Source organism: Parasteatoda tepidariorum, chromosome 2 (genome assembly GCF_982258835.1).
Source record: "Parasteatoda tepidariorum strain Cologne lab strain chromosome 2, Ptep-v5.0, whole genome shotgun sequence".
Lineage (NCBI taxonomy): Eukaryota > Metazoa > Arthropoda > Arachnida > Araneae > Theridiidae > Parasteatoda > Parasteatoda tepidariorum.
Window position 1 is genome coordinate 5,476,150 of NC_141756.1, and position 18,558 is coordinate 5,494,707.

At 24.4% G+C, this 18,558-nt stretch overlaps 1 protein-coding gene across 12 annotated transcripts in view; it reads left to right on the plus strand.

The window, feature by feature from the left end:
• Nucleotides 1–18,558, plus strand: part of LOC147814391 (uncharacterized) — a 118,481-nt gene that overhangs the window by 18,825 nt on the left and 81,098 nt on the right. The window contains exons 5-8 of one of the 12 annotated variants that reach the window (XR_015431231.1): nucleotides 5,892–6,173; nucleotides 9,457–9,536; nucleotides 11,857–11,892; nucleotides 13,884–17,752. The exons of 8 other annotated variants lie outside the window; for them this stretch is intronic. Coding sequence is in view for 2 of the 4 variants with exons in the window: in XM_087156806.1 (XP_087012932.1) it covers nucleotides 5,892–6,157 (266 nt within the window). In the remaining 2 variants the exon portion in view is untranslated. Of the gene's footprint in view, nucleotides 1–1,200; nucleotides 1,511–5,891; nucleotides 6,174–9,456; nucleotides 9,537–11,856; nucleotides 11,893–13,883; nucleotides 17,753–18,558 lie in introns of those variants that run through there. 3 more of the 12 variants (XR_015431230.1, XM_087156806.1, XM_087156811.1) reach the window with 3 other exon arrangements.

Consider the following 18,558-nt stretch of genomic DNA (forward strand, 5'->3'; position numbering starts at 1 on the left):
GTATCAAAACTAAGTATAATTTTTTTTTACAAGTTCAGTTGAAACTTTTCATTATAAATAAACAGAATTTCGATTTATATTACGAATTTACTTTGTCTACAGAAAATTTTCAAGCAAATTCAAAATTCCGAAGAATATTTTGTGTGAATTGAATTGATATTTAATGACATATTATGATGCTTAATAAACAAAATATGCTTAATACATAATGGCAACAGTTAATGTGAAATTATTTAGATTTTTTTTAACCTCTTCAATACTAAACCTGTGACATTTTTCTTGCTCTAAATTAGAAATGTGTTTTTAAATCAGTTTTTGATAATTACTTTTTAATTTTTACATATTGTAAGAAATATTTTTTATCAATCTCACTGCATTTTTCCCAATTTAGAAAACAAGAAGAGGTAATTTTTATATGAAAATAATCAAATGAATACAAAAGGACTAAACAAAATTCAGTATGTCATAGCGTTGAGTAGAGTTGACAACAAAAAGCTAAAAGGAGGAAAATATTTTATTTGTGTCAACTTATAAAAAGAACCAAAGAAAATATTAAGTCCTGATGAAATTTTTAATTCTGTATGAGTTTCAAGCTTAAATTTTTGTCACAACCTATTATCAGTGTTTTGTTATTACCGTAAATCGGATCAAAACAAAAATATCTTCAATAGGAGCACTTAAAGCAAATGAGTATGCCGATGGGGAAGTTTTTTTTTCTTATGTTGCATTCACGTTGCGCAAAGTATTATATTCTATAGTAATTTAAAATATCTTCTTATCTTTCAAATTATCATCAAGACAAATTTCATTGCATTTGAAATGAAATTGTAGATTTTTACAGACTCTAGACAGATTCTCATTTTTATATACATATACTCAATTCTCTGAGGCTATATTTAAATTGTAAATAATCATTTTTTGTTCTAATTTTTTTTTCACCACCTGTATGATCTTGCAAAATATCTCTTTGTAAAGCGCGAAACCCATTATAATACATATTGGCTTGAATATTATTACAACAGTAAGTGCAGCCATCTCTTGTTTAACCAGTTAAATAAAATTAACTCATTTGTTTTGAAAGCCATGTATGAGATATTGTTTTGATGTGACATTTGTACTGCTCAACGATTCTACTGCAAATGTGAATAAAGCACTGTTTTTTTTTGTAATAATAGTTTCTTATTTTGCATATTTTTCAAGCAAAGAAGTGTGCAGTGCCAGATGAGGTGCGCTTAGCCAATGTGGGAAACCATATGCCAAAAATGGTTTCCAACTATAGACGATGTAGGAAATGTAGTACTAAGATACAAGAAAAGAGGACCCGCTACATGTGTGCAGAATGTGATGTACCCTTGTGCATTGCAACTTGCTTCTCATCTTTTCATGGCAAATAGTCAACATTAAATACAATTATCTTTATGACTGTAACTGGTTTTTGGGGAGTAAACTTCCCACCCCTGAAATTTAAATGTACACACAAATTCGGAAAAATAAAATTTATTTCTTTAAATGCTATTGTTTAATTGTTAATAAAACATAAAAAACTGGGAGAAATTCGAAAAAAATAAATAGCTCAAGAAAGGGTTTATCACACAAGTATTCTTAAATTTATAGGAAAAAAATATTCACGAATTTAGCAGCTAACATGTAGCTTTTTTCCATTGCATAGAAAAACTTTTTTAAAAAAGTGCAGTTGCAAATGATAAATTCCAAAAAACCCCTTAATGCCTTTTTCTTCACTAAAAAAAAAAACGATATTGATGCTAAGAGTTTTTTCCCTTCATTTTTCCATTTAAACATAATGTTTTCATTAATATTACATTTCAAAAGTATGTTTAATGTTACAATAAGAAATATTGCTGAAAAGCTAATGAATTTGAATGAGTGTAATTTGAAGTGAAGGTCGCCAATCTTTCGACCCCACCCATCAGAAAATAGTTACTCTTACAACCACCATCTCTATCAAGGGGAAAGTTCCCCAACTGATAAAAGTGAATTTTTTTACGTGTCTCCCTTCTAAAAGAAGAAAAAAAAAGAAATTGATTTGTTTCAACAATTTTGAAAAATTGTATTGATTCAGATTTCACGATTTCAAATGAACTTACTGTAAATTTTTTATGGATAATTTACTTAACATGACAATGTGAGATGAGAAAGTAAAGTCAAATGATGATAAAAATGATCCATTTTTGTTTTAATAATTGCAATAAAAAGTAATAATATTCAGATAATGTCACTTCACAACTTCTTGTACCTAACAATTCTTTATATATGTAAACAATTCATATCTGAGCCCACAAGTGCTCTGTGGCAAGGTAGATATGATTTAAATCACTTTAAGAAAGTCTTCAATTTGAATTAACTGATTTTTTTTAAAGCATTGATTTAAGTTCGAAATATTTTTATGAAAGTTCAAGTTTTGAATACGTTCTTCTGATAATGATTATTATTTTTTTAAAAAAATTCTTATTTCATTGACATTCAAGTTTTTTTTTCTTAATAAGTAATGAGATGGGAAAATGTATCTAAATTGTTGTTTGATGTACAAATTAGACTAATAAATAACAATTAAATGGCGCAATGAATTGAAACTTTAAACTATAACTTTTCATTAACTTTATTTAAAATAATAATTTGTATTATTTTATTATGTATTGTTTATTTGTATTGTTTATTATATATTATGTTTAATTAAACTAGTAAAACTTTATGTTTCTATAAATAAAGGTATTTTTTAAACTTATTAAATATCTTGCTTGTGCATATAAAAAATGAAGGAAGGGTTGCTTTCTTATTTTTTTTGATCTAAAGAATTTATTCTTTATTTGATATGTAACGGATAAATTTTGTCTTAGTCTTTATAAATTCCTGAGGATGTTAAGCTTAAATAAAAACAACTATGATTTTATTCAATCAGTGATTAGTTTGTAATAACAATATGATAATTTCAACCATTTTAAGTTAAAAATATTACATATTTTAGATGTAATATTGTTTTTCTATAATATCAAGCATTACCAAGCTTTAATTGATAAATGTAAAGAAGAAAAAAGAAAAGCAAACTGATTAATAAAAGTCTGAATTTCTTATTTTCTTTAAAAAAAAAAAATCTTTTGTCAACTCTGGTCTGCTGACTGCCAACTACTGGTTTAGAGGAATACTTGTATATTGATGATGAATTTTAAACTTATTGCTAATATTTTTGTTATAGGTTTTAATGCTTTAGTGAAACAACCAAGAAGACTTCACTGTGCTATTCAAGCGATTTTGAATGGAAAAACATTTAGAGAAGCTCAGAAACTATACGACATTCCAAAAAGTACTTTACACCGAAAGTTAAAGATAGCACAGTGTTTTGGAATTGAGAGCATATGAGAAAAAGTATTTGGATGTTAAAGAGTGAGCGAGTTAGGCTATTTAAAAGTTATGAAGTTCTTTTCCATAACTTTTAAAATGTGATATTTTCATAAATACTTTTTTTTTAAAATTTATTTGCAGTTGATGATTGATGTGCAATTTTTAGAATGATTTGTTCTTATTAAAATCTTAAATTTTTTGCTGTTTTTGTATCTTGAATCAATTTTATTTATTAGTTTTTTTTCTTTCTAATGCTGTGTATTTTTTTTTAATTTTAAATATTTAAAACAACACAAATTATTTTTTTTGTATTTTGATCCCATAAATGTCTCATTAACTTCACTTCTTTTTTAAACATGTATTCTAGTGTTCAATTCAGCACAGTGTTATAATTTTTTTCCCTTCCCATTTGTGTAAAGATGCCACAGACTTTTGCAAGGGCTGTGGCATAAAACTAATAATGTTTTTTTTTCTACGCTACAATTAACCACTAAATATTTAAAATTATTTTTCTTATAAAGTTTAGCTTTTTTTTTACTGATCAATATTTAAATTAGCATAGATGAAGTAAGTATTAAAATTTTTCTGTATGACTATGTTTACTGCAGTTGTCTAATTCTTTCCTGTTAAATTTTCTGCTTAAAATGGGTTACTATTAGTTTTTGGTTTTACCCTTAATCTAATAATAACTTTAATATTTGTTGTAAATCTGTGATGCCCCAATTTTGTTTTTAAACTGTATAGTTTGAATTTCATGAAGAACGTTAGTAACATTTGTTCAGATTAAATATAGTGGCTTCTCCCAAGTTTAATTAAAATTGGCATAGAAAGCCATTATTTGAACAATTTTTCACTTTTATGAATATCTCTATTATAGCCCTTAAACAGTCCAGAAGTATTTCAAAGCTACTTCCCACCAGGTATAATTATTATGATTAATTATAATTATATAAATAATCAAAATAAATTGATAGAAAATATGACAACAATAAGTGTGATGAATATACTAAAATGCTTTTAGCCATCATATGCGCAGTATTTGACCCAATATGCTCAAATGGCAGCATTGACCCATTAAAGGTTCATAGTATGATTATTAATATTAAAGATATAAAAAATATTTTAATGTTTATCATTCGTCTTTTCTTAAGAATTCCTACCTGATAATGGAATTTTAAGTTTTATGTATTTTCTAATGAAAACATCCATCACTTAATACAGAGCGCTATATTATCCAGTCAACAATTTGTAAGCAAATTTCGGTATTCCCATTTAATATTTTTTTAAAATTTAAATTAGTTCAAAGTAACAAGAATAGAGTCTTTTATTTCATCTTTTATTGCGTTTTTGAGCATTTAAACTCTGTGTTTGCCTATTGCAAGGAATTTGTTATGTCTTCTAATATGAGGTAACAGACTTCATTACAATTATATTAAAGATTTTGGATCTGTTTTCTACCTTTTGATCATTTTTAAGCATTCTGTGGCTCAATGTAGAAATGACTCTTATGTTTGGTGAAAGATAATGTGATCAAAATAATCTTAAATTTCTTCATCATGTACTACCAAAGGTCAATCTTGAAAGAAATGCACAAAAAATTGGCTTTGGGAAATCAATATCACATCATAAACAGCACATCACATAAATTTAATTACAATATTTAATTTCTCATTTTTTAATCCAGTTGTTTAAATATAAAAACAAATTAATGATTTTACATTATAAAAATTATGCAGTTATGTTTCAGGCGTAAAATTATTTCACCAGGCATAATTAGCTTTTAAATGTTTTTTTTTCCGACATTAATTGTTTAACTATATTATTTTTTTGTGATGTATTTTCAGATTCCATACTCTCATTAAGAAATTCATGAAGAATTTTACTGGTCAAGTGTGGGCTGCAACTAAATGGAATTTCTCAATATTTGAAACTGAGATTTGTTATTTTTAAAAAAATCAAAGTTATTTATATTATTTTATGACACATTTGATCTCTCTCTTACTTTGTTAAAAAAAAACAAACTTATATGATATTTTTTTATTGTGCATGGAAATAAATACAAAAATTTTAAAAAATAAAACGGTAATTATTTCTTTGTATGATTTTTTTCCTTAAGTTCTATATGCAATCGATTGAAGTATGTGTATTTTAGAATTAAACAATTTTAAAATATTTGATAATAAATAAAATTATATTTTTTTTGCTTAAAATAAAGTGTGGAATGGATGTGTTTAAAAATACTCTAGGCTATATAGAAAAAATTGAAGTATTTGACATTTTAAAATGGATAAAACTGTTAATTTAAATTATTTCTTTATTCTAAATTTTTTTTAAGTTACTTGATTACATTTTTAAGGATTGATTTTTTTGTAAGTTTTAGTATTTCGAATTTAACTTTTAATCTATGTCTAGTTTGAGATAAATAAATATTTTAAACAATACTATTACATTTTCTGTACTCATGAAATTTTTTTTGATGGTATTTTTTAATTTAATGTTAACATTATGAATTGTATGATATTTTTATTTTTCAGATAATGCTCAGTTTTTAAATATACATCATTCTTCAAAACACAGGATTTTGAGAGACCATTCTTTTACATCTATGAAAAGTAGTACACAAATAGTACACATAAATAAGTGTACTGTTTGTGGTAAGCAATTTTCTACAGCAGGAAGTTTGAAGAGGCATATGGAGATGCATATTTTTAATCGCAAACATTTTCAATGTCAAGTATGTGGCAAAAGATTCTCTTGGAAAAATGACTTACAGCTGCACATTAAAATGAAACATTTTTGAGGAATTAACTATACAAGTAAAATATAATTTACTTAATTCTTCAATTATATTATAAATTTATTTCTTGTTGATATTTATAATATATTTTGTATTGAAATTTTTTTGATGCATTTCTGTTATGTCATGATACAGTTTTAGTGGTTAAATTTGCTATTTTCATTGTGGATATTTTCAATTCTTTATTGATTCATTCCGTTGAATTTGTGTAACTGTTGGGAAAAATATTTTTGAAAATTTTATAACCTATATTAATTTGTTTGTTATTTTATTATTGTTTTATAAATTGTATGCGGTAGAAGTGTTTCTTCCCATTTAAGGAAATTAATTCGAATATGAACTGAACTGTCACATTTTAATTATTCGCTGATGCTTTGTTATACAGAAGATTTTAATTTTTCTTAAAAAGTTTAGAAAATATATTATTGCTAAACTTTGATCTCACAAACTCAAAGGAAGACAATAAAAATAGTGTTAACAGAATTATTAATTTTTTATAAATGATTTATTTACATTCAAAATCATAGCCTAGAATAGTTTTTTCCAATTTTTTTTTCTGCACCAAATAAGTTTTTTCTATTATTCGAGAGAAATAACTCTAAATGTTTCTTGTTTTGATTAAATATTTTTTTTTACAGTAACCATTACTATCTTCGTTTTTTCATTTGAATATATATCTTGTTGAAATGAAATGCTTTTTATACCGTGTACTATCACAGTTTATATACATATCATTAAAGCTAACAAGTTATTTGTAAACTTATTCGTAGATCTTCTTTTATCTACGCACACATATTTTACCTGTCTACTTCTTTCAGATGTATGATTCAAACTCTTCTTTTCAAACATGATAATCAAGACTTATTGTAACTTCAAAAAAATAGTTCCAGAAAGCATTTTGAATTCTTCAGAAATTAAGAATAGAATCTTCTATTTTTTGCTTATCAAAAACTATTTCATAAAGTCAAAGACTACCAAGAAATGTATTACGTTAAAAAATATATTTTTTTTTCTATTATCAGAATAGCTAATGGGAATAAAAATTTTTTTGTGATATCAAAATCAAAGTTTCTCTGAATATCACTGAAGTTTGTGGTATAGATGTTTGAATGTATAGTGCTTAACTAATTGAATGAATTTGGGCCATTGAAGAATACATGTATTCTCAGCTCATTTTGTGAAAGTTGTTGTTTATTAATATTTTTTTCATTATTATATTTCATTATTATATTTCTTGAAGATACATAAATAATACTATCATATAAAATTATTCATCTTCTTTTATCAAAGAGACAATAAAAATATGCAAGTTTCGTATTTTAAGTTTATATTTTTGTTTCAATTACTTTTGAAATTCGATGTATACTACTTCCAGGGTAATTTTCATTGACAAAATTAATTTGATGTTTAAGAACATCAATAGCCAATAACCTAGTCAATGACCAATAATAATTAGTCAATAAAATTTTTTTTTTTGCGAAATTGGCAAGAATAATTAATATTCTGTTGTAAACTGTGTTTACAGATGGTTTGAGGATGTATGATTTAATTAAGAAGTTTATTAATTTTTTTACAGTTTTTTTTAGACTGTATAAAGCACCTCTAAAAATGCATTCTCGAAATTCCTTAAAAAGATTCACAAAAAAGTTTTTTTTAAACGATTAAAAAATAAAAGCATTTACTTTTCTGTAAAATAAGCTTAAAAAAAGATTCTTCGCATTTATTAGAAGTGAACTATATTGAGAGTCATTTGTTAGGTTTGAATTATATGTTTACTATTGTATTGATTTATTTATGTATAAAAATACAAATTGATGTGAAATAATTTATTTGCCTAAATTTAATATATTTTGTTTTCTAAGACAACTTTTTCAGTTGTCAAAAATTTACGAAGGGAATTAAGTTAAATAACCAGGTATTTTAAGAATTGAAATGCTTTGTTTACATTAGTAACAAGATATTAAATTAAAAATACAAATATTGCATGCTTATTTATAGTTATTAAATTTTAAAGTTGAAGCCAAGAACAAATATATTTAAAGCATTAATTTTTATTAATAATCTGATTTAGAAACAATGTCGGTAAGGAAATTGTATTCCAGTATGCATTAAAAAATTTAAGTGTTTTTCTATTATGCAATATTTCTAATAGAAAATAGTTATTTTCCGTGCAAGTACAAGCTATGCTGGAAATAAAACCTTGGAATAATTAATAATAATACAAGTAATTTTTTTTTAATTTGCAAAATAATTTTCAGTTTCATTAGATATCAAATATTAATACTGTTAAATAATACAGTAACTTCATTTAAATGCTTTTCTATAATCTGTAAAATTTGTCAATTGCAGAAGAATTGTTAGTCATTGCATTTACTTTACAATTGTTTTAAAAGTAAATAACTTTTTTTCTTTGCATATTATTGTTATTGATGTATGAGAATAAGTAATAATTAAATTATTTTAATAGTTTAATACTTTTATTTTTATTGCCTTTTTTGTAATAGAATGAAATTTTTTAAACAAAACATTTGGAAAAGTTAAATCTTATTGTTAACACTTAGAAATTTCTGTAAATTATGTTATTCAATTTCCGTAAACTAATTCTTATCTAAAATATAATGTTTATGAAATCTCATATTGTAAGTTTGAATAATTTATATTTCCTTATTAGTTCCTTACAAGTTAAAAGCTTTTATTTGCTGTGATGGAATAACAAAAGATAAAATTTTTAAGTCATATAGCTCATGAAAAAATGCTCACAAAAATTAGATATCTTTGTAAACATTTATAAATAATTAAAGAAAAAAAATAAGTGATGCATAATAAAATATACTTTCTTCAAATTTCTGTAAAGGAAATTTTTTTTCATGTACTATAAACTTCTTCCTTAAGTAGCTACTAAACAGTTTGAAATGCTTTTTTACATTCACAATGCAATTTTTGTGAAATTAAATTTCTGTTATGAATGTTTTTGTGCACTATAAACTTTTCTTCTTCTTTAAATAGCTTCTAAAAAGTTTTAAATAAATTCTTTTTTTGCATTTACTAAGTGGTTTTTTTGCAAAATAAAGTTTAATTTAAAACAATGAAATGCTTGACAATGATAAAAAATTACATTTTGGCAATCATGTAAGTGAGGGAAAATGTGTGTCTTTTTAGTATTATGTGTTTAACGCCTTGCTGCTGATTTATATATATATTAGATATTTCATCTTGTATTTTCCTTTTTTTTACAAAAGATTGAAAACTTATAATAGTACATATAATAGTATTTCACATTAATGTACTTATTTTCTAAATAGAGGATTTCCTCGAGTAACGGACAAAACCTGTGGTTCCATGGCTGTCCGCTACTGAGAGGTTTCACAGTATATGTATTTAAGTATGTATATCTAGTTTATTTCAGTAGTTCGAAGAGTGATTTAAAATTAGGGGTCATCCAAAGTTAATCATATTACTTAATTTTTATTTAGCTGAAAAATTGATTTTAAAAGTACTCATAGTGATTTCTTTCTGAATCTCATAATTTTCAGCAAATAATTTTTCTTTCTGTGTCATTGCCAAAAATATAAACATTCTTTATTTACCTCAAAAAATTTTCAGTAGTTTTATGTACTGCCTGTCTAATGAAAGAACTTCTTTCTCTTGTGATTTAGGGTACTTATAGTTACTAATATGTTTATGACATTAAATTATTTCAAGCAGAAATATGAAGTAAATTTTTTTTTGAATAGGATTTAGTTTTAATTAATGAGACATGTATTAAGATCTCCTTTCTTTGAAATGCCACTTTTCTTGTTACCTTAGCAGGAAACAGCCCCAGTGGAGGGAGTCCTTTTGTTAGACAGACAGTATGTGTAAGGAGTAGAAATTGAGGGTACTGCTGTTACTACTTATGCTTTCTCAATTATTTTTTGTTTATATTTTTAAAATTGAAGTGTTCAGATTATTTTTTATTCAACATTTGTTAATATTTTATTTGTTTCATTCAGAGTAAAAATTTAATCAGTTCTTTATATGTAGCATTTTGCAGGCTACAGTGCATACTGGCTTCTGGGGACTTGGTTTCCTACAAAATCTGTATTTTGTTTTATTTATACATTTTTATTTTATTTTATTTATTTTTTCTTATTTATTTATTTTTATTTTATAAATTTTTTTAAAATGAGGTCTTATTAATTTTGGAGTTAAAAAATATTTTGTTATAGTAAAAATTAATGAAAAATATATATTTAGTTCTTAATTTTTTTCTAATAAATTATTTATTCAATAAATGAATTCTCAGTCGCAGATTTGAGTCAGTAAGTGTAGTTGTATGACAACATTTAGATGTGTTGTAAAAGGTGCTGAGGAAGTTTTAGTTTGTGACAGTTTTTATAGATAGAAATGCAAATCTAAGGATACTTTGTGGTAGGATTATTTATACTAATAATATTTACATTATTTATTCTTGTTATTTATATAATGAATTAAAATTTTAAATACTATTAATCGTTTATGTATTTTACATTCATAAAGGAATGAAATTTATGAGAAATTATATATATTAAAAGTAATCCTCTAGAGCCTGTAGTTGTTTTACAAATTGAAAATTTGGTCGTTTTTCAGCAAGGTATTATTTTTTTTGTTGAAGAAAATAATAATTTTTTATTGTTTTTACATTTGCCAGATTCGATACTAATCATTTTCTATTTTACTTGTCCTGTAAAAAATTTATATTAATTGCAATTACTTTTGATACTAATACATATAAATGATTGCATTTTGTATGTAAAGAGAGGTAGCAATGATGAAATGAAAAATCTGCGTGTCTAGTTTTTAAGTTCAATATTACAAATCCATCACCCCCATTTTTTCTTAAGTACTGTATATAAGAAATGAAAAAGGAAATTTTTCTCTTATATATACAAGTACATTTCTGATGTGCTAGTTTAGAGCGAGAAATAACCCCAGTTAAGCTACAATCAATTACATATAAAAATAGGAAATAATTTTCACCCTCTTTTAATGTAGATGCTTTTAATTCCATTTATTATTTGCTTAAATAAAACATAGTGCATTTGATTGTTGATACTTTTTATTTCTTTTATTTTTTATGAAATTATGTAATATGATATAACTTGTAAGTAGCTTTTTAAATCCTACCATTATCCAAATTGTTTTAATTTTTCTATTAAGTTGAAATGTGTTAATTCTTATAAATCAAAAATCTGACAAAATTGACAAAAATATATGGATTAACTTCTTCACTTAAGAGTTAATCTTACTTTTATTTCAGTTTAACTTTAAACTACGCCTTCTACTATTCAAATATTAAGTTATATGTATTAAATTAGAATTATTTTTTAAGCTGATGTACTAAAATCTATAATTTCAAATCATTTTAAACTCATGTAGTTTCTATTTATTACCCTTTTTTAATTTAATTTTTAGATCGATACAAAGTGTGTTTAATTTTTAGATAGAAGTTTATCAAAATTTTTTTCAATAGTAATTTGTGTGTTATTGGGAATATAAAAGTAATTTACTTGTTTTATTTTAAAAGTAATTTATAATAATGTAGATTTATTTGCTAAGTGGAAATTTTAAATAATTTGCATTTAAATTAGAATACAATCTCTATTATCATTTCTAGGTTTGCTATTATTATTCAGTTTAAGATATTTCAGTTGCATGATTTGTAGAATTTATTATTTTTTTAGATTGTTCTCCGCAGCATTAATGTTCTTGTGCTTCATGTAAGCTATTTTATTTACCTTGTATGTTATTGTATGTTTTATTTCTTGTCTGTTATTGTATAATTTCTTTTTTATATGTTATTATTATTTTTTCTCATTATTACTGTGAATCATTTTGATTATTTTTATCTTTTTATTTGATTGTTTTTGCCATTCTTGAAAATATACTGATTATTTTTGTATTAATGATTCTGATCTTTTTGGGAATGATGTGTTTTTTGTTGTAATAATTATTTGTTATAAAACTAGTTAATACTTAATAGATTTAATGTTTAGTTGTATTTTATACAAAAAAATGAACACATGATTGTCTATTTGTTTTTAGTAAAAAATTAAGTATTTAGTTATAGAATAATGGGCTGTTATTTTAATTATACTTAAATTTATTTTATATTTCATTAGAATTTTGTTATAAATATTTTTTTTATCTTGCTGCGTAACTAATTTGCTTTGTAAATTGGAACTATACAGGGATCACAATAACTTTAATATTAATTTCTATTTTTAATGTTGCTTGATTATAGTGTCTTGAGACATATTTTATAAAGTTATTTTTATTATCATTTATAGTTCATAAAACATTATTAAAATTTACTGTAATTTTAATAATAAAAATAAAATAAAATTCATAAACATGAATGGCAAGTTTGTGTAATAGACGAAGCGAAACAAACTTTTCATCTTACTTTTTTGTAGGGTTATTGGTTTTTTGCACATTCGCTAACACCATTATCAAAATGAAAATAAAAGTTTGAGTGCATTTTTATATATATATATATAAAAATATTGAAATTTGTGGGAATAATTTCGAAATAAGCAAAACATTTCTAATCCTAAATCAATACAGGTTGAAAAAATCATTTGTTTACTAACATTATTAAATTAATTTAATATAATTTAAAGTTCATTATTATTCTCAAACTCATTTTGAACTAAGTAATTATCTCTCTTTTGCGAACATCAGTTTATTCTGTTTAGTTTTAAGAAGTTTTTAACTAATTAGAATTAGATTTCAAAGAATTCTATTATCATACTTAACATTTACATACATATGTTAGTTCTTGGGAATTAATTTATCAATAATCATATCTGTCATATTTGCCTTTTGAATTTCAAAATTTGCAAATTATTTAAGGTCATAGTTTTGTTAAAGCTATTTAAATTAGAATGATTTTGGGAAAAATTCTAATAGATAGTTAAAACTTTAGTTGTTATTCTTTGTAGTTAAAATCATGGCAAGTTTTTAGTACCTTTTTCTTGAGTAATTTATACTATTTAAGTAATTTTTCTATGTGGAACATTATAAATAAATGTTTGGTATTAATTTAGTTTTTTAGGATTAGATTAATATATATTTAGTAAGATTGTTCTGTGTATTTTTATATATGCATTGTTTATTGGATTTGCATTTTATGTTCGTAATGGTATTCAAAAGCTGTTATTTATGTAAAAAATATTGAAAGAGATATCCTAAGTTTTAATTGAAAAATAAATATTGTTTTTCATTAGGGCTCAATATTTTTGGGAGATTTTTTATGAATAAAATTTAAGTATCGTGACATCAATTTGCTAGTTGAAGGGAATAAACTGCCAGTCATTCTTCTTTGGAAAAATATTCCTTAGAAGTAAAACAACTAACAATCTTGCTTAGTATTTGATGTTTTGAATCATACAAATTAAACTTTAATAAGAAAAACAAGCCTGAAATTGAATTTTTCTTCTTCTTTTCACTGCAATAGCTGAAATAATATATCGAAGTTGAAGGGCAATTTATTATAGTTTCTGGATAGTTATTGTCTATTAAAAAAAGTCATGACTATGTTTTAAACCATTGAAATATTATTTTCTAACCGGATATGATTTTGTGTTTGAATAGTTATGCACAGACTACGTTTCTTTGTGTTTTTATTTTATTTTAATTTGTTTATAAATTTTTAATGTTTACAATTTATTTTATGTTTTTATTATTTAATTAATGTTACATTTTTCAGACTATATGTCTTCCATCTATAACTATTATGTTGTGCCTGATTCATTAACTCCAACGGAAAAAGAGCGCCCCTGTGTGTACTGTGTGTCGAAAATCTTTTTATGACATAACAACTCTTAGACGCCATATGGAAATTCATGAACCACATCGACAGAAATATGTTTGCCAATTTTGCAATAAAACTTTTTGTTGGAAAAACCATTTGCAATCTCACGTTCGTAAAGTCCATAATCCAAAAAACTAAAATTTGTTCTGCTCTAATTGTTTAGACAAAATCATACTGTTTTATATTTCTTCAGAATCCATTATCACCTATCATTTTTTTTTATTTGTTTCACTTTTGACTTAAGTATTGTGCTTTTTAATTAATTTTTTACTTATTGACTCTTCTTTTTTACTTTTTTTTTACACATTGAAAGAAAATTTATTTCATTGTTTTTTCTTGATTATACAAATTTTAGAAATGTTGGAAGAAGTTTTGATTGAGAGTTGTAGTTAAAACCATAAAATAGATATTGTAAAGGAATATATGTTTTGGATTGTATTGGCCTTGAGGTAGAAAATTGTCTTTTTGGTTTATATTATTTGTGTTGCCTGGAAAGGGGGGGGGGGTCTGAAACTTTTTTACTTTCTGCAAAATGAATATGAATGCCTGAATGAATGCTTTTTGGTATCTGAATGAGTCTGAATGGATGTTATTTGGTAAACGAGCACATATGAAATACATTGTATTAATTTTTATTATGTTTAATGGATAAAAAAAATAGGTAATTTATTGTTAAAATGCCTAAAGTTGCTGTTATTTTGAAAAAATCTCTGAAATTAATTACTTATACTCTTGTACTAAATTATTACTGATTACTATTACTCTTGTTTGACTAAGATAACGGAAATCAATAGTTGATTGCCTTTAATTACCCTCCTCACCCCCCTCGAAAAACTATGATTAATCATATATAGTCTTTTTTGTTTATGATTAAATACTTACCAAAGAATGTGTATAGGAGAAGAAGTCTAGCTGCCATAAGCATCATGTAAACCAGCTCCCAAGGTTTACATTATGCTTATCCACACATTATCCCACAATAGCAGAGGTTTATGAAACAGGTTTGCCCCTTCCACACCTCTCCATCACTACTGGGGGTTAGGGTAAAGAAAAGTTTTATCTTTTAATTTATTGTTGGTTTGTTCTGCATTTTTACACTGATTAATAAATTTGTACTGTACTATTCATTAAGATATTTCTTCGAGAATACATTTTTATCATCCATATTAATTTAATTAGCTAATAGCATTTCAACATGAAAAGAAAAATTTAAATGGCTGGAAGCATCGAAATCAACCATACATGTAGAGTTGTCCAACAACCGGTTTGCAGGTGACATACCTGTCATGACTGTCACTTTATGATACTGTGCTAAATCTGAGTTTGTTGCTCACCGTGCAAGTTGTTTTTCTCGTATTGTGTACCGCACAGAACAGTTCCCCATGTTAGTTATGTTTTCAAAGAGCTGGACTTCTTCTCCTTGCTTTGATGGCTTGCTCGCGTCTTATTAAAAATAATGCTGCAAATGTAATATCTTATTCTCATAATAAAAATGTCTGATATTCTTTTAAGTATTATATGTTTTAATTCTTTCTCTATATTGCTTATTTCAGTTATATTACTTACAATTTTAAAAGATCTGGATTGTGTAGATATTTTTTGATTGTTCAATTTTGAGCCAAAATGTTGTGATTGTTATTTTAATTTTACTTTGTTAGTTTTTCTGTACTTCATTTTTAAACTTAACTTTGATACAGTGGAATCTCTATCTCTTAATTTTTTTCTTTTGCTGTTTAACTCTAAATTACCTTTATTTTTGGATTTATTTAATTATTTCCCAAATGCAATTGTTTATCTTAACTTGTCTTTGTCATGCCTTTTATACAATGTATGTACCTATTAATGATGATACCTTAAGTTGACCAACATTCAGTTTTTGTTCAGGTGTTGATTATTTTAAAAGGATGATGCAATTAGTAATGATGGACTGAGGTTTCACTGTATCAGTAAAATACAAATCTATAATAAGTTCAATGAAAGGTGTGTGTTATTATTTCTTTTTATAAAATATTGGTTCCACTTTTTAAAAAATTTAATGGCAATTATAATGTTATTATATTAAATATTAATCGCCTTAAAACTCTACGTTAAATATTGTTAACATTTGTATGCTATATAAACTAGTTATTTTCCCCTGACCGAGCTTATGCTATTTACACATTTATTGTGTGCAAAATAGTTATGCAATATTACAGAAATATTATTTTGTGTTATTGGGCATAAATTGTAACAATGGGGGTCTCTTAAAGTTTTAAGCACATAATTATGAACATTTTATTTTGCAATTTGTAATAAAGTTCTAAATCAAAGTGTTTTGGTTTTATAAGGTAGAACTTTTGATAATGTTGTAGATTTTTATACAAAACATTAAATGATTTCTGAAGTGCAATATTTGTTGTAGTTGTAAGCTTATTAAATATTTGAATAATGATGGCACACTGCTGTGATTATATTATTATCTATTTTTTTTATCTGCTTTAAAAAGAGAAAAAAAATTATATACTGTTTGAAAGATGAAATTTTTATCTTTGTTTCAAGTAAAAATGTTAAAAGGAGGACACTCGTTGGATTTGTACTATGTTTGAAATTGTTTAGTTTTAAAATAATAATCATTAGATTTAAGTGTAAACTTTTTGTTAAATTTTGCTGTAAATTTGTTTTCATATGAAATATTGACTTGTGGGCATTGCACTTTCTATTTAACTATATTGATTCAAAAGTTTCAAATCTCTCTAATGATAAACTTTGCTGTTTTTAATATAAGTGGATAGCGTAAAGTGGATTGCCTACTTCTAGAGTATATATAAGGTTTTTAATAACCTTGTGCTTTATAGTTAGTTTTTTATTATTAGAATTTTTTTTTAAATATTTTGTAGTGGAAAGCATAATTTTGCCAATACTTTGTCAAAATAGTTTCTTAAAATTTATATTCTATTTTTCAAGGATAAGATTAACCAATAAACATGCTTACTCACTAAAGTTGAAAATATTAAAAAGACAATTATATTTATTGATTTGAGATCTTTGTAATATTAAAGCTGAGCATGTTGAGTTTTGAAGTCACGTAAAGCTCTTTTTGAATTTATTTACCCTATAAATCTTCACTGGTGTTGAGATTATTTTTGATATCTTGGACTTTTTTTTGTTTTGTTTAGATAGCAGGCATTTAGTTATTTTTTAAATTAAATTTAGTCTCTTTTCAAGGCTAGAATTTGCCAAAATGGAAATTATTATCTCAATTCCAGAAAAAAAAGTAAATCTTATGTTTGCCAGAATAATATGCTCTTTAACATACAAATAAATGTCTTTAGTTTGTGAATGTAAAACACATGGGGAAGAAGTATTTAAAAAAATTATAATTCTAGTAAAATGTTTTTTCCTGAATTTAGAAATAGCTATTCTCATTATTTACTAGTATTTAATCTAAAATGGATTCTTCTACTTACATAGGAATAGCTTTTGCTTATAGTTTTTGAACTTTTTATACATATAAAAGGTGTGTTAATATATATGCTTTTTAGATTGTGTGCTCTACTATATTTTTATTGTGTATACATTTTTGATATGATTCAAAATATAAGAATTTGTATATATAATTTATATTCTATTTTTCTAGGATATTCAATGTAAAATAAATATATTCCTAGCCTACTTTTGCCTGAAGAGAGCCAAAAAGCTCGAAATCCAGTATTTTAAATTTATTATTCGTGTATTTTGCTATTTAAATAAAATGTTGAAAATAAAATTTTTGAAGAATTTGTAAATTTTCCTGCTTCATTTCTGTATAAATAAATACAATATGATGTTGTATGTTTCAATAAAATTAATAAATGAAAACTGGATCGCAATATGGTTAGGAATATATAAATGTCGTATTACTCAATGATTAGCTTATAATATTACATTATTATTATTATTTTGACATTCAACACTGTTTTAATCAGTTATAGGTAATTTGTAAGCGATGTCAATTATTTCAAAGTTTTAATATTTTGAACTTCGGCCAGTTTCTTATTGAGTATTATTTCACAACTCCAACTAAAAGAATTTTTGTGAAATCTCATTGGCATTGAAATTACTTTTGTTATATTGGAAAGCTGTTTTGTATAGATCGCAACATTTTGCATACATAAAGAATTATTTATTTATTTATATTATAAAGGATGTTCAAGTCGTAATAGGTCACTTTATTTATCACATCTGCGTTTTTTTTTTCTGGTTTGTATGCTTATATTCTGGGTAAACTATTCTTTTATAATAGTTTAACTTTTTGTGACTAATGATAAATATGTAAGTTAAACTTATCATAATACTGTATTTCATAATTTTTTTTTTGTGACTATTATAAGTTAGTTATGTAGTTTAAACTATTTAATTTATTTCCAACCTTATTATTAATTAAATTTTACTGCTGGTATTAAACATGCAAGTCATAAACTACAAGCAACAATTATTATCTTAATATTATTATATGTTCTATGATAGAATGTTTTTTCTTTTTGTGTATAAATACTTTTTTGCTGAGAAAAATGAATTAAAATAATGTTCATATTTTTTCTAAAATTTTTGA